General features: G+C 47.1%; 1 protein-coding gene across 1 annotated transcript; it reads right to left on the bottom strand.

Moving 5' to 3' along the window:
• Positions 1-122: 122 nt before the first annotated feature.
• On the bottom strand, positions 123-26,549 carry pax5 (paired box 5). The gene is made up of 11 exons (XM_084686634.1): positions 26,507-26,549; positions 21,377-21,542; positions 19,583-19,780; positions 18,946-19,010; positions 17,298-17,423; positions 12,617-12,795; positions 7,208-7,337; positions 4,818-4,919; positions 1,999-2,085; positions 1,384-1,470; positions 123-205 (listed from the first exon to the last, which is right to left on the bottom strand). The coding sequence occupies exons 1-11, from the start codon at positions 26,547-26,549 to the stop codon at positions 123-125; spliced, it is 1,266 nt and encodes a 421-aa protein (XP_084542760.1).

Raw genomic sequence — 26,549 nt, 5'->3', positions numbered from 1 at the left:
TTCATCATCTTCCTCGTCCTCTTCCTCCTCTTCCTCTTGTCGGTAGGCAGGCTAGTATTGGACAGTGCTGGTGCTATCTCTCCTTCCCTCCCTCATCCACCCTTTCTCTCGGGGAGGGGGGGTCAGTGGCGGTCGTAGGCAGAGGCTGTTGCCGTGGCAGCAGGCCCCGCCCCCCGGGACGCGGCACTGTAGTAATATGGCGACCCTGGAGCAACACAGGAAACTCAGATTAACACACACCACGCCCATGATATAAGATCTCAAGACAAGAGATGTGAAGAAGTCATGATAATGAAGGGATGAAATCAAGAGTAGGACGATAGATGAACAATAAAATGAAAAGAGGGTGGAATAGAAACAACACTTACAGACAGACACACTTAAAGACAGACAGAAACAACACTTACAGACAGAAACACTTAAAGACAGACAGAAACAACACTTATACAGAAGAAACACTTAAAGACAGACAGAAACAACACTTACAGACAGAAACACTTAAAGACAGACAGAAACAACACTTACAGACAGAAACACTTAAAGACAGACAGAAACAACACTTACAAACAGAAACACTTAAAGACAGACAGAAACAACACTACTGCTACACTGTACATAGGCCATGTGTTGTTTTTAATTAAGCATTTTTAGATAAGTAGATTCATGTCTCTTGTATGTAATGTATTTGTGTATGGGCCATTGCGCCCAAAATAAACATTAAATAAATACAAATAAAACGTATACAGACAGAAACACTTAAATACAGACAGAAAGTCAAACTCACTTAGGAAAGACCTACTTTTGTGACCCTCCTCGCCTATGTATATCAGTATTCGTGCTGACAGCCTGAGCTGACTACCTCACACACACACACACACACACACACGCACACACACACACACAAACACACACACACACACACACACACAGTGGAAGGGGCAGTGATACTGTAAGCTTACAGACAGAACAGCTCTACTGGTACTGATCCCACAGGTCTATTCTCCCCAAGAGGAGGTCAACTCAATACTGTAACCTTGTCCTCCCCCCCCCCACACTGATGAACACTCATACACACCCACACACTCTCTTTCTCCAGTACCTGTCCGTGTCACATCCATCCATTAACCTGTGTGTGTGCGAGTGTGTGTGTGTGTGACAGGTCTGTGGTGCCCTCCTCAGCTAATCCTCACGACTGGCAGGATAAAGACACCACAGCTAAAGATCTCTGACATACCACTGACAGACCCCCGTTCTCTGACAGACAGGCTCACTTCTCTCTCTCTCTGTCTCTGTCTCTCTCTCTCTCTCTCTCTTGCTCTTTTTCTCTTTCCACCCATCTCGTCTGTTTGGGAGCCCATCCTCTTGCCTGTCTATCAGACCTACCTTGCATCTGTCCTGCCTGGCTGGTGAAAATGCTGGAGGAGCAGCCGATCTCTGTCCCCAGGAGAGACCCATAATCCTGCTGGAACACTGGAACACAACACAGGACAGTTAGAGAATCTGACCTCTGACCTCTGGCATTGACCCTGCCCACCCATAGTCCTGCTGGAATACTGGGGGCACAGCACAGTACAGTTCGAGGGAGCCTCTGAACTTTGAGGCCTGGCCATGACTTGCTACTTTTCAGAATAAGATATGGTTAGGATAGGGGCATTTTGTGGCTCACTGGGTAGAGCGTTACCACGGAGGCTAAGGCCTTACCACAGTGGCCCAGGTTTGATTCCAGTCCAGGTCATTTCCTGCATGTCCTCCCTTCTTTCTCTTCCCTACATTTCCTGTCACTATCACACTGAAACTGAACAATGACAATATCTTGGAGGAAAAAAAAGAAGTAAGATCTGTTTGGATTGTCAGGATATGATCCTAGATCTGTCAACTTGTTGCCCCTGTTTAATGTTTAACAGAGAATGATGATGACAGTATATGCGATGAGTGAGAGGATGTTCAGAAGCCTCTAAGGATCAGGGGTGAGGGGATATGAGAGATAGACATGGTTACCTAACAGGCTGGGATTGGGGAATCTCCAGGAGTCATTGTATGTGGAATACTGAGGGTGGGAATACGGACTTCCAGAAAAATCTCCACCTGAAAGACACAGAAACAGCAAGGAAAGGGTCAACACGTGGAGATGATTGCATAACTGGACCACAGAGATTCCTCAGAGATTTTTATGTCTCCAAACACATCTGTTGATTTAGCAACTTTAGAAGAGCCCAAGAAGCTGTGCGTTATGAGGGAATAAAAAAACAATCTGATATACTATTTCACTACTGCAAAGTACCTTGCCTGTAGTACCTGGAACTTGTTTCAGAGAGTTGGATATTTTAATTGGTTTAACTGAAGCTTGTGTACAACATTTTATTGGTACAGTATTGAGCTCTCCTCTCTTCCTCTGATTTTCAGGTTCTGTAGTATACCCCTCCCATAGCCTCTTATGTCAAAACAACATTCTTCTTTTTCTTCTTTTCATTTCCTCTCTCTCTCTCTCTCTCTCTCTCTCTCTCTCTCTCTCTCTCTCTCTCTCTCTCTCTCTCTCTCGCCGTCTCTCTCTCTCTCTCTCTCTCTCTCTCGCCGTCTCTCTCTCTCTCTCTCTCGCTCTCTCTCTCTCTCTCTCTCTCTCTCTCTCTCTCTCTCTCTCTCTCTCTCTCTCTCTCTCTCTCTCTCTCTCTCTCTCTCTCTCTCTCTCTCTCTCTCTCTCTCTCTCTCTCTCGCCGTCTCTCTCTCTCTCTCTCTCTCTCTCTCTCTCTCTCTCTCTTCTCTCTCTCTCTCTCTCTCTCTCTTTCTCTCTCTCTCTCTCTCTCTCTCTCTCTCTCTCTCTCTCTCTCTCTCTCTCTCTCTCTCTCTCTCTCGCCGTCTCTCTCTCTCTCTCTCTCTCTCTCTCTCTCTCTCTCTCTCTCTCTCTCTCTCTCGCCGTCTCTCTCTCTCTCTCTCTCTCTCTCTCTCTCTCTCTCTCTCTCTCTCTCTCTCTCTCTCTCTCTCTCTCTCTCTCTCTCTCTCTCTCTCTCTCTCTCTCTCTCTCTCTCGCCGTCTCTCTCTCTCTCTCTCTCTCTCTCTCTCTCTCTCTCTCTCTCTCTCTCTCTCTCTCTCTCTGTGTCTCCCTTTCTTTTCTTCTGAACCTTTACTCTCCCCTCGGGATGCCTCTCAGTCACAGACCCTGACGCCCTCCCCCCGCCATTCCTCCCTCCCTCTGTTTCTCTCTCTCTTCTCTTTCTCTCTCTCTCCTTCCCTCTGTCTCTCTTTCTTCTCTCTCTCTCGCTCTCCCTCCCTCTCTCTGTCTCTCTCTTGTTCTGTCGGTTCTGCCTCACTGATTCTCTACACCCCCTCTGAGTGTCAGCCCCCTGCTGGAGACAAAGGAGGGGGGAGGGGGGGAGACAGAAAGGTGAAGAAGAAAGATAGAGCAGCAGAAGAGTTTGCTTGCTTGATGAAAGGATGATATTAGAGAGAACAGAAGAAAAGAGGATTATTTGCTGGAACAGACCTAAGACACACCATAAGAGACCCTAGGAGTGCATGTGGTCTCATATTCATGAGATTCATAAGTAGACAGTATGGCTGTACATGTCCACACAGTAACTAGACACTATGAATGTATACGTCCACACAGGGGAAAGACATTCAAACTTTCAGTTGAAATGTGATATGTGGAAGAAGCTGATCTAGCTAGGCGTGTTAGTTAGACAGTGTGGGGGCTGTGTGGCATTGTTTAAGTTGTGTGTTATTGTTTGTGACGTGTGTCGATGTTTGTTTTTGTTTGTTTTTACGTTTCAGTGTGTCCTGTTCATGTTCAACACTGTTGTCTGCATTGTCTTAATTCAGTGTGTGTGTATGTTTGTGTGTGTGTGCGTGTGTGTGTATGTTTGTGTGTTCAGAGTGCGTCTGTCAGGTGGGGTCGGGAGGCGGTTTCCATGGCGTCCCAGGGTGCTAACATCCTCCCCTTGTCATTGCCGCGGTGACGGCAGTGTGTCAGGTTGTTTAGGAGACGAGGGGGGAAGGAGAGGAGGGGGGGGGGGTCCCCCCGTGCGGAGCTCTATGTCAAGGTCGCACACACTGTCAAATGCACACAACACACACACGTATACTTTGAAAAACACACATGCTGTTAAGCAGTCAAGCACACAGGCACACGCACAGTACACACACACACACACACCCAAACATGCTGTCAAACCGGGGTACAGGCTGGGGTGAGAGCAAGGGGACAGGGTTACCCATCTTTAGACGAGCTGTTCCTACAAGTCCACAGAGAGGTGTGTGTGTGTGTGTGTGAGGGGGGGGGGATGTGACAGCAAGGGACTGAGAAGACACTATCTGGCTGCATTAATCTTTCTCTTCTCTTCTTCCCTCCTGCTTGGGTCTGATTTTTGACTATTTCACTCCATACTGACCACTGACCACCCTACTATAGATCTCCCTGAAGTATCTGTGTGTGTGTGTGTGTGTGCCCCAGGATTGAAACACAAAGCTGTATAAAAAGCAGAGTGGAAAGGAATGAATGAATTAGTCGTGGGTCACTGGTGATTCTCATTAAAAACAAATTACTAATGTTGAGAAGGGACAGCTGTGATACTGTGACTGGGCTCTAATTATACACACACACACACACACACACATACACAAACACACACACACACCCCCTGGGAGTGCTGTCAGCCTAGCAGACAGGGGGGAAAAGGAAGTGGCAAAGACAAGTGCAGCCCCCTAACACACACATACTGTACACACACAAAAGGAAAATAAATCGAGGTCGACAAAGTAAGAAATCTCACAGAGTGTGTGTGGGTGTGTGGGTGTGGGGATGTGTTTGTGTGGATACTCACCAGGTACCATACTTGTTAGTGAGGGGGTAGAGTAGCTGCCCTGTCCTGTTGGAGGAACATGTGGGGGGTATCCCGGTAGAGTGGTACTGGCCAGGTCCCGACCTGCACACACACACACACACACACACACATAATAACCACAGGTTAGCAGATATGTTTTTATCTCCCCATTTCCTCTCATACCTCTCAATACACTCCTCCTTCTCTCCTTTCTCATTACTTCTGCTCCCTGTCTCCCTCTCTCCTTCGTTTTCTCTGTCAGTGTGTTGCTAGGATTTATAACTGCATTAGACGACATGACAGTGTGTCAGCCAAAATCATTTCTCTGTGTTTGCAGCACTCGACAGTCGGAGACGAGAAGAGAGACCCGTCCATTCATCATCATCATCACTTACGTACACACACACACACACCCACACACACGCTTACGCGCGCACACATTTATCATCATCATAAAGGACTCGTTCACTAACACCATCAATCCCACTCATTTCCCCTCCACTTAGCTAGCACTAACTGACTGAGAAGAGAGGGAGGAGAGAGGGAGGAGAGAGGCAGAGCTGAGGGGAGGGGAGGGAGGGGAGAGGGGACAGGAGGAGAGGGGTAGAAGGCAGAGAAGAGGAGAGCTCTGGACTGTGTTGATATGAACAGCATTGGCAATGCAGGGTGAACAGCACAGGGCGCTGTTTCTTCCTCCTATCCACCTCCCTCACACCCCCGCCTTTTCCTCCTTCCCTCACTCCATCCACTAGGCCTCTTCCCTCTCACCCTGCACCTCTTTTTCCCTCCACCCACCTCCACTCTTAAGTTTTTCTCTGTGTTGGATGCAACACTGAGGCATTAGTCCAGACGGGCTACTCATCCTCTCTGGGTCAAGGAGCAGGGCACAGGAAGGGGGAGGAGAGGAGAGAGGGAGCGAGGGAGGGAGGACAGGGAGAGATGGAGTCTCTACAACCTAACTTAGAGGGGGCAGACGGGGCCAGATCCTCTGAGGTGCGAGTGTGTGTGTGTGTGTGTGTGTGTGTGTGTGTGTGTGTGTTCATGTATCTGTTCACCATAGCCTTTTCAAGTGTTTTTCTCTCTCTCAATCCCTCTCTTTTTTTATCTCTTCTTCCCTCTTTCTCACTATCTCTATCCCTCTCTGACACACAGTAACGTGCAGATTGGATTTGTGAAACATGAGTTTTGTGGAGTATGGATGTGTGTGTGGGTGTGTGTGTGTGTGTATATGTGCTTCCACCCTCTAGAGGGCACTACTCAGACATAATTAAGCTACACAGACTCTTTAGAGTGAGACTGGCAGAGAATAAATATGCAAATGATATTCATACATATAAAGGTATGTGTGTGTGTGTGTGTGTGTGTGTGCGCATGTGTGTGTGCGTGTGCATACATAAGAGAAAATGGAAATATCCCTATTTTTCTCTCGGTGTGGCCAGGTAATATTCCTTCGAGGTAACAAGCAAAAACCTCATTCCCAGGTTCCCACGTTCCCAGGGCTATGATTGTGTCATTAGAGGTTGGAACATGGAGGCCTTGTCCGAACACTCCCTGAGCTCCCTTAATTAACCCACACCTCTCCCAGCGCCTCGAAACACCCAAGAAAGCAGAGCGAGAGAGAAATGAGGCCAGGATGGAGAGAGGGGATGAGGCCAGGATGGAGAGAGGGGATGAGGCCAGGATGGAGAGAGAAATTAGGCCAGGATGGAGAGAGGGGATGAGGCCAGGATGGAGAGAGGGGATGAGGCCAGGATGGAGAGAGGGGATGAGGCCAGGTTGGAGAGAGGGGATGAGGCCAGGATGGAGAGAGGGGATGAGGCCAGGATGGAGAGAGGGGATGAGGCCAGGATGGAGAGAGGGGATGAGGCCAGGATGAAGAGAGGGGATGAGGCCAGGATGGAGAGAGGGGATGAAAAGATAGCCGCTCGGCTCTTCTTTTGGGAATAGCTGGACCCGGAGTCATTCAGACTGATTCATAATACTAGATGTTCAGACTGTGGGATATAGAAAGTATGGTGTAAGGTGTAGGACATAGGGTGTAGGGAGAAGGACATGGGGAGAAGGGAGTAGGACATAGGGTGTAGGGTGTAGGGTTTAAGGTGTAGGGAGAAGGACATAGGGAGAAGGGAGTAGGACATAGGGTGTAGGGTGTAGGGTGTAGGGTGTAGGGTGTAGGGTGTAAGGTGTAGGGAGAAGGACATAGGGAGGAGGGTGTAGGGAGTAGGACATAGGGAGTAGGATGTAGGGAGTAGGACATAGGGAGTAGGGCATGAGGATCAGGAGGTATGTTCTAGGGAGAGGAGGGAATGTAGGTTCTCTACCAAGTGGGCATGCCTTTTGTGGTTGTGTCAAACATGGGTGTGTCTTTGTATTTTGTGGTCGTATCTTACCTGGTACCAGCGGATAGGACTGGGGACCTGCAACACTGGCTCCTAACTCCGCCCCTGTTGCAGTATTGGTCAAACTGCTCTTCATCTCCTCCAATCCCCCTGCTAGAGAGGCCATGGAGTAATCTGATGACTACAGAGAGACAAAGAGAGAGAGAGAGAGAGAGACAGAGAGACAGAGAGACAGAAAGACAGAGAGAGAGAGAGAGAGAGAGAGAGAGGGAGAGACAGAGAGAGACAGAGAGAGAGAGAGAGAGAGAGAGAGAGAGAGAGAGAGAGAGAGAGAGAGAGAGGGAGAGGGAGAGGGAGAGGGAGAGGGAGAGGGAGAGGCAGAGGCAGAGGCAGAGGCAGAGGCAGAGGGAGAGGGAGAGGGAGAGGGAGAGGGAGAGGGAGAGGGAGAGAGAGAGAGAGAGAGAGAGAGAGAGAGAGAGAGAGAGAGACAGAGACAGAGACAGAGAGACAGTGAGTTTACTTAAGTAATGCGGTTGAGGTGGAGGAGGGGAGTGTTCCACCAGCACGTCTTAAACCTCTAATATTCTGCTATAAATCCCATATGGACCCTTATCATATTTCAACGTGTCAATACAGAGTTACAGGATGTGCAGTAAACACACACACAAACACACACAAACACACACATACACACACAAACACACACATACACACACACACACACACACACATACACACACACATACACATTCACACCCTTCCAGTGGAGAGGTTATTGATCTGTTGACAAAGACAGGGATTTACTGTACATCCAGGCCAGAGTCTATAACCACAGGATCAGGATTCTCTACACCCACACACACACGCACACACACACACACACACACACACACACACACACTGATCTCCTAGGTACAGTAAAGATAACACAAAGCCTCCTGCCTTCCTGTACGACAACAATAAGACCTGTGATCATTGAGACACACAAACACACACGCACACACACACAGACAGATAAGAGTCTGGCAGAAAACCTATCCACAGACCCTTTCCTATACATGTAAGAAATGAAGAGATCGGGGAAGAGAATGAGAGATGGATGAGAGGAGACAAAGACTGAGAAGAAGGCAGGACGTCAGGTACCAGAAGTATTTAATAATTTCAAAAGAACTGTATAATTATATAATCAAATATACTATCAAACAGACTCAGCAAAGGTCCTGCGAATTTGTTGCCATTTATTTTCATTCTGTCTTCCTGTATTTTGTCTATCTCCTTTCCTCTCATCATGACATGCACAAACCTGATGGATAGAAAGTGTCCCTCACCTGTGTCTGACCCCCCCCCCCCCCCACACACACACACACACACACACACACACACTCATCCCTCCTCATCAGGTGCTGGCTCACTGGGTCTATCTAGGTGTACCAGAGGTATAAATGGTTTAGAGTGATTGTGGTCATCAGGATGACAGTGATGAGCAACTATAGATGGAATGTATTGGACTATGGATTTCCCCTCATGATACGTAGTAATTGACTGCTCTCTCTCTCTTTCTCTCTCTCCCTCTTGTCTATCTATCTCTCTCTCTCTCTCTCTCTCTCTCTCTCTCTCTCTCTCTCTCTCTCTTTCTCTCTCTCTCTCCCTCTCTGTCCCTCTCCCTCTCTGTGTACCAATGACAGCAATCAGAACTCCTTTGGTTGATGCACTTAGAATTACACACTGAGCCCTTAAATAGCCCTGTGTGTGTCATTGTGTGGGTGTTACTTTAATATGTGTGTGCTTAGGTGTGCCTTCATGTGTGCTCACTGACCTCTTAAACACCCTTGTGCTTGTACTCAACACAACCACTGGACTGTGACCTGCCCAATAAGGGCTTACACTAACTGTCTTTCTTTCTTTCTTTCTCTCTCTCCCTCCTCTCCCCCTTCTCTTGCTCTATCTCTGTTTCTTTCTCTTTCAATTCCTCTCTCTACCTTCTCCCTTCCACTCTCTCTCCCTCTTCTCTCTATCTCTCAATATCTCACTCCTGTCTCTCTCCTACTCTCTTTCAGTTTAAACAACTTTCCCCCTCATTGCTCAACCGCCTATTGTCATGTAGTCTCCTAATATGTCCATGTAAGATGTGTGTGTGTGTCAGTGAAGGGCGGGGAGAGGCAGAGAGGGGGGAGAGATGGAGGGAGGAAGGAGGTTAGAAAAAGGGGCTGGTCGACTAGAAGGTAATTGGCGATGATGAAGTTTGGCCGGCGACGATGACAGGTTGCTAAGGAAGATGGATCATTCTCATTGTGGCCTGTAAATGTTGTCAATTCCAGCTCTCATAGTGCCATCAGCCTTGATCAGGGACGAGAGGAAAGGCCCAGCTGGGACAGAAAGGAGAAGAGAGAGGAGAGGAAGAGAGTTGAAAGGAGGAGAGAAGAAGGAGAGAGGAGGAAGGGGGTAACGTTTAGCATGGTAGGAAGAGAGAAATGGTAGGGAGGCAGGAGGATGAAAGTGAGAGTTTGCTGTATTCAACCGGGCATGGAAATCAAGTAAGCTTGTGTGAAATAACAAGCTTACAAAACTTGGACAGTTTTACCCTGATATTGATTTTACAATATCAACAGGGGAGATTGTATAACAATGTTACCTTACCTCACACAAACACACACAAAAATATCAATTTTCATATCAAAAACACACACACCCTTACACACACACACACAAACACACGCACACACACACACACGCACTCACACACACAGGTCAGATAGTACAGACAAGGTTCAAGGCTGTATTGGTTTGGTCCAGATCTCACATCAATAACAGATGAGGCTTAATCGGCCAACTGGCTCACACAACACACACACACACCCGCACACACACTCATTCTATCTTGGCCCTGCCGCTACAAGTTATTTGCATAATGGTATTTCCTACCTTTTCCATCCCCCATTCCATTCACAGTGCCATCACTCTCTCCCCTCTCTCTCTCTCTCTCTCTCTCCCTCTCTCTCTCTCTCTGTCTGTCTATCTCCCTATCTCTCTCTAGTCCTGATGGAAAAGACCTAAAAACAAATACAGGTCTCACAGTGAACCACAAACCACAAAATAGAACCTAGACTGGCGGGAAGATATTTATCAATGCACAGACTGAGACTGGCAGTGGAGGGAAGATTTTCAGCAGCGCTCACACTTCAGTTTCCTCCTCAATAGCAATGACACATGCTGAATACAACAGACAGACTAGATTACAAGAAAGGAAGGAAGGAAGGAAACAAGGGAGGAAGGAAGGAAGGAAGGTAGGAAGGAAGGAAGGAAGGAAGGAAGGAAGGAAGGAAGGAAGGAAGGGAGGGATGGAGGATGAATGAGGGAGGGGAGGAGTGGCAGCTCTGTCCCTCCCTGTCCAGCTGTCACACCTCCCTTCCCAGTTCTCCTCTTGCCCCTCCCCCAGTTGGACACTAGGACCCTGGGGGTCTGGAGGGACGATCGGATCTGTGATGTATCACCTGGGTAATAGGAAGTGATTAAAGGGAAATTCAAAATCACTACGCCTGACAGGCTCACACGCACACACACACTAATTAATACTGTGACTTAATAGACCACAGAGACTGTGTGTGAGAGAGAAGGCCGGCCAACAGAGAGGAGAGATCAGAGACTAGGCAACACTCCCACAGAGCCCTTTGCTACCACAGTCTGTGTTCTTGATACGGGAACACAGACACACACGCTCGCTCACGCACACCACAGCAGGCCAGGTCCAAGTCCACCAGCAGTCTCTTAAAACATGCCCCCATGACCCCCCCGTCCAACCCCTCCCTCTCTACCCCCCCCCCCCTTACACCCCCCACCTCCCCTTTCTCCAAGACCTGTGACTTGCCAGTCACCAGTGTTCAGTGTGTGTCTGTCAATCATTCTGTTTGGGAACTAAAAGTTTTCAGGCTGCAGTGGGAGACGGGGGGAAGGGGAGGGGAGAGGAGGAGAGGGGTGACAGGAGGAGAGGAGTGTTGGGGAGAGTCTGACAGGAGGAGAGGGGGAGATGCGAAGAGAGGAGAGAGAAAGTACAAGGGTGCTACTGCCATTAGAGGCTTTGCCTTGTGTTTAAATGTGTCTGAAATTATGAAAGCGTTTGCATGTGACACTATGATGTGTCTGGATGTGCACAAGCGTGTATTTGTGCCCATCATAAGTACAGGCAGCAAAGTGTGTGTTTGTGAAAGAGACATTGTGTTTATGCAGGTGCAGGAGTGGGACTGTGTGTCTGTTGTCCACATGCAAGTATGTGTGTCTGACCCCACTGTGTCTTACAGAGTCTATGTGATGTGGAGGTTAACACCCCTACCCCTCACCCCTGACCTCTGACCCCAGGGCCTGACTTGGGGCCTGACCTCAGCATTATGGGTATTATAGTCTTCTCTCGTAGGCTATAGAGCCTCGATAGCCAATCCCCATCGACCTCTCGGCCCCAAACACTAGACAGTGTGTGTGGGTCAGCTGGAGGAGAATGGCTGTCAGTCCAGATGTCAGTCTGGGTCTTGGACTGGCCAAAGCTTCACCCTGCCCTGGTCAGACCAGGTCCTGTCCTGGTACAACCTCTAACCTCTCAGTCTAGAGAGCGCTGCTGATCGAGCAGAAAAGAGCCTCTGCTAAGCACCTTCCTTGTCAAGGGTCTCATCTCCTCAGTTTCCTGTGAGGCCGTGAACTTCTGTTTCCCGCTTAAAACATTCAGTGTTCTAAAATAGGCTGTATAGAAAGCCCTGGAACAAACGACCACCGAAACCCAGCGTCATCATGATTGTTAACACAAAACTCGGTTAGGATTGGTTGCTTCCCATAAGCCCCTCCCTTTATTCCCACGATACATCAGCATACCGCCCGCCGAGTGTTCTATTGACATCCCTGAGCAGTAGGGAGGGAGGTCATATTGACGGACAGGTCCAAACCCCTGCACCACTCATTACCTGGCAGTGTGGGAGAAGATGACGGAGAAGTCAATAGTGTCCCAGCTTGAGCGGCAATCAACTACACAATCTGGTGTCGATGGATGGTCCTGAGACCCACAGCCTTCTGACGTTATTATCCGCTGACATGCACCTTGTCTTTATTTGCTGTTGTACAGCTCTATTGAATTATATTCTAGAAATAGAAATAATAGAAGTAAAGCGGTTTGATATGGCAGGACAGGACAGGGCAGGGTAGTGTAGGGCGGAACAAGGCAGGACATGGTAGAGCAAGGTAGGGGAGGGGGAAGGCAGGGGCGAGGCAGGGCAAGGCAGGGCAGGGCAAGGCAGGGCGTGGAAGCGCAACAGACGGAGCATAAGCAAGCTTCAGGTGTTTCCATCACACATAACGTCAGCATCCAGTGAGGTATGCTTGATTTACATCTCCGATTTGCTTAGTCTTTGTGAGACTGACATACATCAAGTGCCCCTCAAGTATTCAACCTGGATCCTGTTGCTATGCCACGCCCCTTACCTTGCCAGGGTCAGGGGTCAGGGAGAGGTCAGGGCTGCAGGGGATTGGCCAGGAAAGTTGTCTGTCAGACAGGCGGTCCAATACCTCGATCTGCTGTTGCGAGAAGAGCTCCCCTCTCATCTGCTTCCTGAGGAAGTCCCGCCCACCATGACCATTGGCCAGCGGAGAGTCCTGGATGCCTGTGGAGGGAGAGAAAGACAGGATGTCAGAGAGAAATAAAACGCCAAAATTATTAAGGGAGGGAGAGGAAAAAGAGGGAGTACAAACCCAAGGAATAAGAATGTAATGATCAAAAGGAGCTGACGTGCTTTGCTTAAAAAGTGTCATCTTATCTTACAGTGTGAAAAAAGACCACTGCTGAATACTACTGCTGTGACAGAGAGAGGGACAGGAGAGAGAAATAAGGGATGAAAATATAGCTAGAAAACGATTTACGAGCTCAACACAAGGATAGAGAGAGAGGATAAAAAGAGTTCTAGGATCGAGTGCCATATAAATGCAATCCATTATGTCTCTTTCTCACACACACTGACACACGCACTCTCTCGCCATATGACTCCCGCTCTCCTCTCTTGGACGGAGTGTATGTCTGCCTGTGTCAGTGGGGTTGTGTGACTGAGCGCTGGTCTGTTATTGGAGCACTGGGGGCTGAACAAGACAATTATAAGAACTCTGAAGAGTCGCAGCCCACAAATGATTAGAAAGAGGGAACGAAGAGAAAGATAAAGAGAAAAAGGGGATGAGGGTGAAAATCCCAGCTATAGACCCAATTCATCGTTCTCTCTCTCTCTGTGTCTCTCTGTCTCTCTCTCTCTCTCTCTGTGTGTGTGCGTGTATTTTTGTGAGGAGAAAGAGAAATGACAGACAGACAGAGAGGGTTATGGGGGAGAGGTGGAGGGTCTCAAAAAAAATCTTTCATTTGGGGCAAAGACATAGATCCATTTTAGCCAGGCTCAAGTGAGAGAGGGAAAGGGGTGGGGGGCAGAAAGACACGTAGAGAGACAGACAGAGAGACCTACAGAGAGACAGACAGAGAGAGAGACAGAGAGAAAGTGAAAGAGAGAAGTAGGATCCTCAGAAAGAGAAGACAGTAAATTAGGAGGATGAGGCAGGAGAAATATTTAGACAATATTGAATTTCTATTGAATCTACTGCACAGTATTACTCTTACTCTAGTAGTACTCTTCAATGATGCAGTCAATGGGACAGACACACTCATACATCACCGCTCACCTTAAAGCCTACAGACAAACCATTTCTTATGTTTTCTTACTTTGATTATAAAGTGTCCTTCACACAAACACACACACACACACACAGTCAGGGAGTGTATGATCTGGGTGTCTAGTGACAGGAACCTCCTCTGGGAGATAAAGTCAGTATGATGTCTATGATGCTTTAGCTTGCCATCCCAAGGCGACCCTCCTAATCCCACTGGCCAGGCCTTCTGATGGAATTCAATTGATCAATCATGTAGCTCTGATGGCACCATTTCAACCAGCTTATTGCTTTCTCTCTGTCCTTGTCTCTCCAACAGACACACACACACACTCACACACACACACACACACACACACTCACACGTCGTCATTTTCAAAGACTGACTCTAGCTTTCTAGAACAGAACACACACAAAAGACTGATCGAGGGATGAGAGAGATAGCACGAGAGAGACAGAAGAAGTGGAGAAAGAGAGACAGAAGAAGTGGAGAAAGAGAGACAGAGATAATATATTTTCTGTAATGACAGTATAAACATCATCCATTCATCATAATTACTGACGCAATATGACAATGCATTAAGAAACATGTGTGTGTGTGTGTGTGGCTGAATGGTTTGATATCCGGCTGGTCTCATTGTGTCCATGGCCAGTGGTAAAGAAACTCATTGCCGTGACGGGTTAAATCCTATTCACTGTTGGACACACACGCACGCACGCACATACACACATACACACAAGGCTGCTTCAATCTTGTAACGGCCTTCTGAGAAGGAAAACTCTTCTCTTCCCTCTTTTTCAGAAGAGAACAAAACCAACAATGAACACTTATTTTCCTCTCTTTTCTTCCCTTCTTCCCTCTCTTCCTACCTCACTTAGTCATCCTCTTCTTCCCTCTCTTCCTACCTCACTTAGTCATCCTCTTCTTCCCTCTCTTCCTTCCTCACTTAGTCATCCTCTTCTTCTCTCTCTTCCTTCCTCACTTAGTCATCCTCTTCTTCCCTCTCTTCCTACCTCACTTAGTCATCCTCTTCTTCCCTCTCTTCCTTCCTCACTTAGTCATCCTCTTCTTCCCTCTCTTCCTTCCTCACTTAGTCATCCTCTTCTTCCCTCTCTTCCTTCCTCACTTAGTCATCCTCTTCTTCCCTCTCTTCCTTCCTCACTTAGTCATCCTCTTCTTCCCTCTCTTCCTTCCTCACTTAGTCATCCTCTTCTTCCCTCTCTTCCTACCTCACTTAGTCATCCTCTTCTTCCCTCTCTTCCTACCTCACTTAGTCATCCTCTTCTTCTCTCTCTTCCTTCCTCACTTAGTCATCCTCTTCTTCCCTCTCTTCCTTCCTCACTTAGTCATCCTCTTCTTCCCTCTCTTCCTACCTCACTTAGTCATCCTCTTCTTCCCTCTCTTCCTTCCTCACTTAGTCATCCTCTTCTTCCCTCTCTTCCTTCCTCACTTAGTCATCCTCTTCTTCCCTCTCTTCCTTCCTCACTTAGTCATCCTCTTCTTCTCTCTCTTTCTATCACACTGTCTCTCTTTCCTCATCAGAAAGCAAACAAGAGGTGAATCATAGTCAGACAGTGTATTTGTTTGTGTCTGTCTCCTATCTGAGTGTGAGTGAGACTGTGTGTGTGTGTGCGTTTGTGTGTGTGTGCATGTGTGTGTGTGTGTGTGTGTGTGCCCATGGGGGTGGGACACTGCTGGCGTGAATCTCTTTGCACTTGACATAGATTATCATACTGATGGGATGAGGGTCGTAACTCTGACCCCATAGACTAAACCCTGTGTGTGTGTGCTTGTGTGTGTGTGCGTGCACGTGTGTGTGTGTATGTGTGTGTGTGTGTGGGTGTGTGTGCACCCTAAACTCCACTGATCAAAGGGCGGGGCAAAGAGAAGAACACTGTGGGTTAAAAGTTCCTCCACCCTCTTCCTCCCCCCTCTCCTTCCTCCCTCCCTCCTCTCTCCCCCTTTCTTTCTCTCTTTCTCTCAGCGCTTTTCTTTGGTAAGCCGTTCGGTGTCACGCTGGATGCACAGAGAGGTGAAAGGTCAACCTGCTGTTCTGGGAAAAGTCATGGTGGTTATGACGACGCAAATTTGTCCAAAACACAGAAACCAAGGGGGACAGTCACTAGTTATACTCTTGCATATGAAGTTTGGATGTAGCAGCGCCCAAACCCTCACTCACACACAAACTCTTACGACCTCCCTGAAATCTCCCTAAAGAGTAGAGGTCTTGGATATAATGGGCCTTTCGGTCTCACAAGTCAAGTTCTCCCATTCACGCCCCCGCCCCCCCACTTCCCCTTCCTCTGGGGGAGGTCAGAGGTCACCACAGAGCTTTACCCACACACACTCCTGCCCCCCACACCCCTGACACACCTCCCACCCTCCACCCCCCAACTACCGGTCATGCCTTCCCCTGTTCCCCTGTGCACAGCTGCTGTATCCACACACACAGACACACACACAGACACACAGCAGGGAGCCATGGTAATAGACATTGTCATTAACATTGCTGTTAATGACACAATCAAACACATCACAGAGCCATCGTCTAGATATCCACTCTCCTGTCCTGTCATAAAAATACGCTGATTGGATCCCCACTCTCCTGTCCTGCCATAGATATACACTGACTAGATAGTCACTAGACATCTGAGGTCCTATTGCCGTGATGACGGGAAGCAGGTCGAATCCAAACAAAATTCACTGAAACGTTAAAGAAAATGGGGAAATGCAATAGTGTGTGTGTGTGTGTGTTACGGGTGGGCCCAGCAGCGTTCTGTCAACCCCCCTTAGCTCTAACATCTGGTCCTGTGTCATTTACCATAGGAGACTATCTCTGTGATGGCCTCACACACACACTCAAACGTTGTCTCATTTACCGAAGGAGTCTGACTGTCTGTGATGGCTTTTTAATGTCACGACACAGTCTCACATACACACGCGCACACATACATTCACCCACTCACTCACTCATACATACATGCAGACACACGAATGCGCAAACCTATGTGAATAAATTCACATAGGTACTAATGATGTATTGAAACACTGAATTAAGAAAACCCATATCCAATTATTTTCTGTAATGTGCTTTACTGCCAAATAAGACAAACAAAAAAATAAATAGAAATATTGAACTGAAATAAGATATTTTATCTATACTTCCAAGCTGCAAACGTTCACACACACACGCACACACACGCACACACATACATACACACATACACACACATAAATCAACAATCCTGATGTCTTAGGCTTCTTCCATCTGTGCTTTTCTCACTATGGTCTGGAAAAGAGGGGGCCCAAAAATAGTCCTGTGTGTGTGTGTGTGAAAGAGAGAGAGAGAGAGAGAGAGACAGAGAGAGAGAGAGAGAGAATGAAAACCGTCCACCCGACGGGGAGTGTAAGGGGAGCGTAACAACCCCCCCCCCCCACACACACACACACACACACCCTTACCATCATCTCTTTTCCTCTTGCCAGCGTCGGCAGCTGAGCTTATTCCCAGAATGCCGCTGATGGAGTAGGAGGAGCCAGCTGAGTCGCTGGTTACTGCGGAGACCTGTGTTGCCGCGACGGAGGAGGCTGGTAACAGAGGTCAAAGGTCAGATTAGTCTTTTAATGTGATTAGGAAGGACTTGTTAAGGCTGCCGGATTAGGGTTAGGTATCACACGGAGAGTTTGTGGGATTAGTCATCTCTACAGTACACAGAGTGTGTAGATCTATGACTTTAGAAACACTCGTGGCACTCTGCTCTCTCTTCTCATCTATCTGTCTGATCTGCCCCTCGAGGGAGCAAGCCACATACCTGTCTCACACACACCTACTCTCACACACACACACTCTCTCTCTCACACACACACACACACACACACTCTCTCACACACACACACACACACACTCTCTCACCCACACACACACTCTCTCACACACACACACACACTCTCTCACACACACACACACACACACACACACTGTAACCCTCCCGATCTCCTATCAGTCCTCCTGTCAGTGGAGCTGGGTGTGAGTGACAGGATGGTGTCCCTGGAGGGCCAGAAAGGTGTGGAGACGTCCTAATCCCCTATCCCCGCAGACACCAAACACGACAAGACGGGAAAGGAAAGAAAGAGTGGAGAAAAAAGACTGACAAACCACTGAGCGTCAGATAAAAGTCCTGCGCTGCCTTCTCTCATTCGCTAACGACATGGAGGATGTAATGGATGCATATACCTCCTTTTTCGACCCCTTCATTTTGAACCTCAATTATCAGATTTTCTTTCTCTTTCTCTCTTTTGCTCTCTAAATCCGAATGTTCAATTTTCCGCCTGAGAGTTGGATCCTTTTATCTGTGTAATCTTAGTGAAGTGCGTGTGTGTGTGTGTGGGGGGGGGGGGGGGGTGTTGGGGAGCAGTGTGTGTGAAATTAATTTAGATTAAGTGAAGAAATGTGATTATGAAGATCTGACAGACACCGAAACACAATCGACTGGAGAGAGATGGAGAGGAAGAGGGAGGGAGGGAGGGAGGGAGGGAGGGAGGGAGGGAGGGAGGGAGGGAGGGAGGGAGGGAGGGAGGGAGGGAGGGAGGGAGGGAGGGAGGGAGGGAGGGAGGGAGGGGAAGAGAGAGAGGGAGAGGGAGGGAGGGAGGGAGGGAGGGAGGGAGGGAGGGAGGGAGGGAGGGAGGGAGGGAGGGAGGGAGGGAGGGAGGGAGGGAGGGAGGGAGGGAGGGAGGGAGGGAGGGAGGGAGGGAGGGAGGGAGGGAGGGAGGGAGGGGGGAGAGAGGGAGGACGAGTGTACTCCTTGAGCAGTTTTACACAATACCAGGGTATGTTACTGACAATGTAACATTACCAGGCTATGTTACTGACAATGTATCATTCCCAGGCTGTTACTGATAATGTAACATTCCCAGGCTATGTTACTGACAATGTAACATTACCAGGCTATGTTACTGACAATGTATCATTCCCAGGCTGTTACTGACAATGTAACATTCCCAGGCTATGTTACTGACAATGTAACATTCCCAGGCTATGTTACTGACAATATAACATTACCAGGGTATGTTACTGACAATGTAACAGTGACAGTGTAACAGAGTGGCTTACCTAGGTTGTGAGCAGAGATTGGACCTGTCTGGCCTGGTGGCTGCTGGACTTTAGTCCGAATGATCCTGGAGGAGAGAAGAACAAAGTATATGAGTGTGTGTGTGTGTGCTTGTATGTGACAGAGAGAGATAGCAAGAGAAAGAGAGAGAGAGACGAACAAGTGACAGAGAAAACATGACCATCGTCAGAACGTGTGTGTGTGTGTGTCTGTGTGTGTGAAGTGGCTAGGCAGGTTGACATGGCAGAGGGGCCCCACACTTCCTGCTTGGCTGCTCAAGCACACCCTCTCTTCCCTTTTCCTCCCCCTCCCTCGCTCCCTCCCCCTCCCTGTGCTCAGGGGAAGGGGTTGTCATTGTACCATCGTGTTGAACCACTGAGCTGCAGCCTCTTATAAATATGGAGGCTGGGGCCTCGTTGCTATTCTCTACTCCTCACTAGCCTCCACTACGTCCTTTTTCTCTCTCACACACACACACACTCTCTCTCCTAGACACGCACACACATACTGACACAACATCTCGGAGACACACATCCTCGCACGCGCACACAAACAGACACACCCACTCAGAGTTACTGTCTCTCACACATATGCTTCCCCCCCCCCACACACACACACACACTCTCTCTCTCTTCTCACCTGTTGATGGAGCTGACACTGGGCACGCTGTCGTTGTCACACACGCGGTCGGCCAGCAGCCGGTCCCGAATCTCCCAGGCAAACATGGTGGGGTTTTGGCGTTTGTAATCGGCGATCTTGTCGACCACTTTGGGTGTAGCAACCTTTGGTTTGGATCCCCCAATCACCCCCGGGCGGATACTGCCTGTCTCGTAGTACCTGTCAATCAAGCCATGGGGATACACCGTTGGTTGAAGAGAGAGCCAGGACTGAGTCTTCAAAGACCTGTGGCACGTTTATGGGTTAAAACAGTGCTGGCGTGTCCTTCAGTCAAGTTGAAGGGACACACTGACTGGTCACAGCTGAAGTTGAAGAATCCTGAACCTTGTGATGGTGCAAGCCCGCTTTAGGGCAAACACCACTATGTTAGAGAGAGGATGACAGCCTTACACATACACACATACATACGTGCACACTCACGCATTCTAACACACACACACCTACACACACTGAGGCCGATGGCTATTCTATGAATGCATTTGCATGTAGAAGGGCAGAGGGGAGACATACAGGACAGTATACAGCTTGTGGCAGAGGGAGGTGGTTGAGGAGGGTGCAGGCTGTCAGTCAATCTTACCATTGCTAAAGTCGGGCACGCGCACACTCACAAATGTGCATGTGTGTGTGACACACCATACACAGCTGGAGTACAAACATAGTAAAAGGAAAACAATCTATTTTCAAATGAAAAACTATTTAAATTATTCACAGCAGAATCATTGGTGAGTAAACGAGCATGGGTATTGATATCCTGCACACACATACATACACACACACAAACTCATACAGGCACAAACAGGGTGGTAGAGTTGGTGTTTTTGTTCTGCTGGCACCAGAGAGAGAGAGGAGAGGATAAAACCACCCCCCATCCCACCATCTCTTCTACTCTCCTCCACCCCCACCCCCAATGCCCCCAGCCCCCTCAAGGTAACGCTTGAGTGAGTTGAACGACCAGGAAGAGAGAGGGAGGGAGTAAGAGAGAGAGAGAGAGAGAGAGAGGAAAGAGAGAGAGAGAGAGAGAGAGAGAGAGAGAGAGAGAGAGAGAGAGAGAGAGAGAGAGAGAGGGGAGGGGGGGAGAGAGCGAGAGAGAGAGAGAGAGGGGAGGGGGGGAGAGAGAGCGAGAGAGAGAGAACAATGAGCAACACATTTTTTTATATAGCTGACGGTCGTACCAGTTAATCCTTTCCCCTAACCCATTCAAATGGCTTTTTCTCTCCTTTTCTATCTTCCTCTTCTCTCCCTCCTCCTTCCACATTCTGTCCCGGTTCTCTCTTCTACAATTCTCTGTCTTTCTGTCTTTTTTGTGCAAAAATATGGTGCCACTGTCATTTTGATGCAAATTCTAGAGGTGATGAATCTTTTCCCTTTGTGTCTTTTCCTCCTTGGAGGGAACAAACAGGGATTTACTCCCAACATAGAGAGAGACAAAATGAGAGTTGGAGAGAAAGAAAACATAAGTAAGAGAGTGAGCAAGAGAGAGAGAGAATGGTGAAACAGAGAGTGGTACATCTTGGGGTATGTGAGGGCACATCTTGTGCTTCCTGAGGAAATGGATGAATTGTGTGTGTGCGTGTGTGTGTGTGTAAGTGTGTGTGTCACAGTGATACAGTTACACCTGCTTTGAACTCTAATGATGCTGTACACTGTAGTCTGTGTGTAGAAATGAAAAGCGAAAACTCTATCCACTTACGAGAATGAGCTTTCTGCTTGTGTGCGAGGATTGTGTCAGTGTGTATGCATCTGTGCATGTCTCACCGTCCCAAGATCTTGCTGACACAGCCGTGACTCACTCGTAGCTGGCGGGAAATGTCGCAGGGGCGGACCCCTTGGTGAGCAAGCTCTACAATTCGCTGGCGAACCACGTCTGGGAGGGGCCTGCCATTCACAAACACACCCCCTAACTGGTTCACACCTCCATGTCCTAAATGAGAGGGATTAGAAAAAAGAGATGTTATGAGAGGGGGATTTTGGACAGTTGAAATGGATTGTACGTCAGAGTTCCACCAAAGCAAAGCTGAAGACTCCCGTTGCCTCTCAGAACCTTGCTCCTAACTCTACCCCTCCTTCAACACCTCCTCTACACCCTACCCTTCCTTGAACACCTCCTCCTGACTCCACCCTTCCTTCAACGCCTCCTCTTCACCTTAACCCTCCTTGAACACCACCTCCTAGCCCAACTCCTCCTTGAACAATCCCACCCAACCCTATCCCTCTTAGAACGTCTCTTCTTGGAACATCTCTTCATACATGGCTTTAGAGAGACTGGGACCTCTCACAGATGCTGGTTTGGTTATGCATCCATACGCCTGCCTCTGATTCTCTCTCTCTCTCTCAAACACACACACACATTTATTTAAGTCTGACCATGGTATTTGACCTGAGTTAATGAATATTTCCTCACCACACTCCTAGAGGAAGCTTTGCCTCTAGTGGTTACTACACACTCAGGCACACACCCATACACTGTACGTCAAGACTGGCTTGTCTTTACCCTGTCACACCATATTCAATTAAGCATTCACACCTCTCTATTTCTAATTTGTCTGTTTCTCTTTCTCTCTATTCTCTCTCTGTCTCTCTCTCTGTGTGTGTATCTCCTTACCCTCTCCCTGACAGAAGGGTGAATCAGCCACAATATTCTCTTTACCCACAGGCTTTTTTATTAACATGGTGATTGTGTCTGTAGGGGCATGACGCGCAACACAAACACAAAAAGAGAGAGAGAGATTAATCCTAGCTCTGGGGGTAATATATTTTAAACACATATATCTAACAACACAACATCCTCCCCTGAACCTGTCCCCATGTCCTGTCCTCCAGTTCAAACACATACTCTCACACATGCACACAAGCACACACTCACAAGTACACAAGTGAATAAAAACTCTCACACATGTACACACGCACACAAACATCCTCTCACATAAGTACACACACAAGCAAAAACAAAAATGGACATCAATACATTGCTGTGGAAATTAAGATGTTACAGTGCTAAACTGAGTTGGGGAACTTTAAGAATAACGCAAGATTAACCCTAACCAATGCTAGGGATGTCCTTACTGCTAAGGATGCCGTGTATTAAAACACTAAACATGAACCATGTGGCATATTACTGTCAACCCGTTGACTTCTAGCTGACAGACCCAGGACTGTACTGACTATGCTGGGATAGAACATAACTGTCCCCCCATCTGATGGTCTGGCTGTTGGACTTGGCAGTGAGATCACCAGTTCCCAACACAGACACATATTCACCAACAGATAATCTGTGATAAAAGTCTCACTCTCTCTACTTTATAAAATATTGAATTGAAGTGTGAACATGCACACACACAACATGCACACATACACACTGATTATTTCCCACTGCAATGCCCACTTGTAAAGGAAGACAGCCTTCATCCACAGGTTTGTCTTGGAGCAACCTAAACTCTTTTCTCTCTCTCCCTCCCTCCCTCCCTCTCTCTCTCTCTCTCTCTCTCTACTCAATCTCTCTGTAGTTGTAGATATAGCGGCGCATGCTTGCCCCTATACTATTACTTCACTTCGTTTCCTGCCTGCTCCGTGGAATAAAAAACTGTTTGTTGTCGAACCGTTTATACAACCGGAGTGGTGCTCGCCATACGAGTATAGAGAAAAGGCGGACGGCGCTCTCTCGCTCTTTACAGATAAGAGTAAATCGAATGGTTCTTTTCACCCCTTGCAATCTAGGCCAGCGCCTGAAATACGCCTTGCTTTGTAAAGAGACGAAGAGAATTTACTTGTGACCTACAAAAAAAACAGCAGATAACTATTTATACACTTATCTGTGTATTTACTTTTGGCATTAGTTGTTTAACGCTACAGCCCAGTCATTGTTGACTAAGGATTATTCGTTTAGAATTTCTCAATTTATTAAAGAAGGCTGATCGAAGGCTTGGGCCTACATTAAACGCTGGCTTAGGACATATCAAGCTTTCACTACAAACTTTAACTAGGTAATTCATTTTTTAGGGTAATCAAAACACTTTCTTGTCTTCCTTTTCAAAACTGAAAACAAAATGTATTACAAATGTATGCGAAGCTACTATATCCTAGGGGTCAGATTTGTCTGGAGTGAGGCTATTATTTGTCTCTGTGCTGTTTGCCTCTGTTCGGTTTTATTTAGGCTATTCATTTATTAGATATGACTAAAAAGACTAGCTTCTCCTTTAACTTTGATTGATTCAGTGGTTCTCTCCGGGAGAAAAATAGATAAAGAGAAATGTATTCATGCTCCACCATCCAGAAAATAGGGTCCATTAGCTCTCTCTCTCTCTCTCTCTCTCTCTCTCTCTCTCTCTCTCTCTCTCTCTCTCTCTCTCTCTCTCTCTCTCCATCGCACATCTACTGCCGCGTCACGGCCTAACGATTCAAAAATAAGGCAAATGAAAACTAGCAGCAACCGTTACCCGACCCCTCTCTTTGAGCGCAGTTACGGGATACAGAAATTACCTTTTGGGGAAAACGTTTGGAAAGTTATCGGAGAGAATACCGATGAGGCAGGTCGGCTTGAGTAAACAATGTACAGATCTTTGAGATGCGCTTGTCAGGCATTTTGAAAGTTGGATTCATTCGACAGAAATAAAAAACGTGTCTCTCTCTTGTGCATTCTCTTGGTGAGAGGGTTGGAATGTTGATTACCGTAAAAAAAATCACACTAAGATGTGCCCAGTGTTTGTTAGGAAATGGGTTATGTGCCGATGGTAGGCTACCCAGTAGGCGATTGTCCACCAAAAAAACAGCTGCGTTCTGATTAGGCCTAGTTCATATTTTATTCTAAATGTCCCATTTCTGATGTAGCTTTTGTGTCGTAGAAAATACTTGGGTTTGCCTAGAGCAGAGGCTACGTGTGAAGACTTGATCCTGCTCTTATTTTTTACTGAAATAATAACAGCCTTAAAAAAAGTTTAAGGTGATTCAAATAAAATGGTGTGTATGAGACGTGTTAAATGTGTTTTTGATAATATACATACAGGTTTTTCACATAAATAGCAATGTCTTCCTCGTTGGATTTTTCAGTTTTACTTTTTTAATCCGGCAGGGTTATTAGGCTACAACCACATTTTACGATTTCTGAAATCTAGGAAGTGGGCTTTTTATAGCCTACTAAAATAGCCCTACTGCTCCAAAAATGACCAACATATCCAATTTATATGATTTTGAGTGAAAGTCAACCATCATGATATAGATGTTAATTCATTAAATTCCATCATTGGCTAAATAAACGATTAAATCCAATAGCCTGATCTCATTTATTTGATTGTATTAGCCTACGTGCTTTGAACATTGTCTAAATCTAGCCTGCAAACAACATCTTGCATTCTTTGAAAAACGTACACACAAACATTTTCTCTCACACAGATAAACAGATCAGTTTTCAGACAAGCATAGACCTTAAACGTAGGCAACACTAACAGCCATAAAGTTTAAGCTTCACAGTAAATTCGCTCGCTCCCTCGCCACCTTTGACATTTGTGTGAAATCATTTCAAAGCATCCCCGGGCCCTGAAGTATCTTTAGCCTCGCCACTGTCGAGCTCCAGATAATTTAGCGGCTGGAAAGAAACGGTCTGGTGGTTCAAAAGCCGGAATGGATAGGAAACGTGATTCGTTCTAGCTTTTGAAATGTGTCCATTTAATCTAGCGTTTAACGTGGCGTGAGAATGACTGTCATTCCACATAACGGAGTGTGAGGGGACAAGTCTTCTCCGGGATCCCTCGGTAAACCTGGTAATCACGCTGCAATACCCGCGGGTATTATTTGGTATTAGCGTAACGGCAATAGCTAGACATGATAGGCTATGCAGCCAGGCTTTATTGTTAAATAATAATAATAATAAGCTAACAGATGACTAATGGTCTACATATTCTGATTTCATGGAAGGATTCGATTTGTTTTATTTATTTATTTATTTAGCATAAGTTAGGCTATTTCACTACTGAAGTTACAAAATATTGATGGTCATCCAGCACATTATTAACGTATTCGTGTTGTCAGTAGGCCTATCATCAATAATATGACCATCGTTAACACTGGAACTGAAAAGGCAAATCTGAACATGTAGCAATTTTTCATCTTAATTGTGTATCTCTGGTGGACCTATAGGTAGGCTATATATTTGGGCAGATGAGGCAAATTAATTCAAAAGAAGATCGGTTTTCAGTTATCAAGAGGGCATGCAATATGAGGGTCAGAAAGGGCGAGAGACAGAGAGAGAGACAAGTGAGGGGGGGCGGCGGGGATTTGAGAAAAAAACGTGACCTGATGCGCTGTTGCCCGCCATGTCACGATTGAGTGACCGTGTTTTACAGTCCTTTTCTCTCTCTCATTTTCTTCTTTTTTCAGTGCATGACAAAACATGCCTTATGAGCGCGTATGAGCACCTTCACATTTCCCCGGTCTAGCGCTAATGTTCCTGTGTGTCCGTGTAACCAGGTTAACCTTATTGGTAGGGGTTTGAGGCTTCATAACAATGGGTCAAGTTCAGCTTTTAGTCATGCTTTGTTACCTCGCTGGCTGCTTGCTCGCTCCCTCACCTTTCCATCCCCACCATCCCTCCACCCCCACCCCTCATTTCCCCTAAAGAAACAACAGGGATATCGCTTGCCCCGGCAGACTAATATCCAGATATTATCACCAAACCAAATCCACTAGGCCTATGCAGCACTGATACATGACCATGCAATTGTATTTCCTTCAACCAAGCAACGTAAAAGATTTACGTTTCTGGAATTGCCGATGTAGACCATAGTCTGTTATGTTTTGAGAGTTTGTGTGAAAGTATTTAAGTATTAAGAGTCTTAAGGCAACTTGACAAAAAGGTCTGGAGATGACATGTAGGTTGCCGAAAACGTTACTTACTGTGCATTGCCGCGAACGGGTCGTGCTTACAGTGAATCTCCAT

The sequence above is a fragment of the Hypomesus nipponensis genome, chromosome 22 (assembly GCF_054491055.1).
Source record: "Hypomesus nipponensis isolate SF chromosome 22, ASM5449105v1, whole genome shotgun sequence".
Taxonomy (NCBI): Eukaryota; Metazoa; Chordata; class Actinopteri; order Osmeriformes; family Osmeridae; genus Hypomesus; species Hypomesus nipponensis.
Note: the sequence above shows the minus strand (reverse complement) of the source record. Positions and strands in the feature narration are given on the sequence as shown.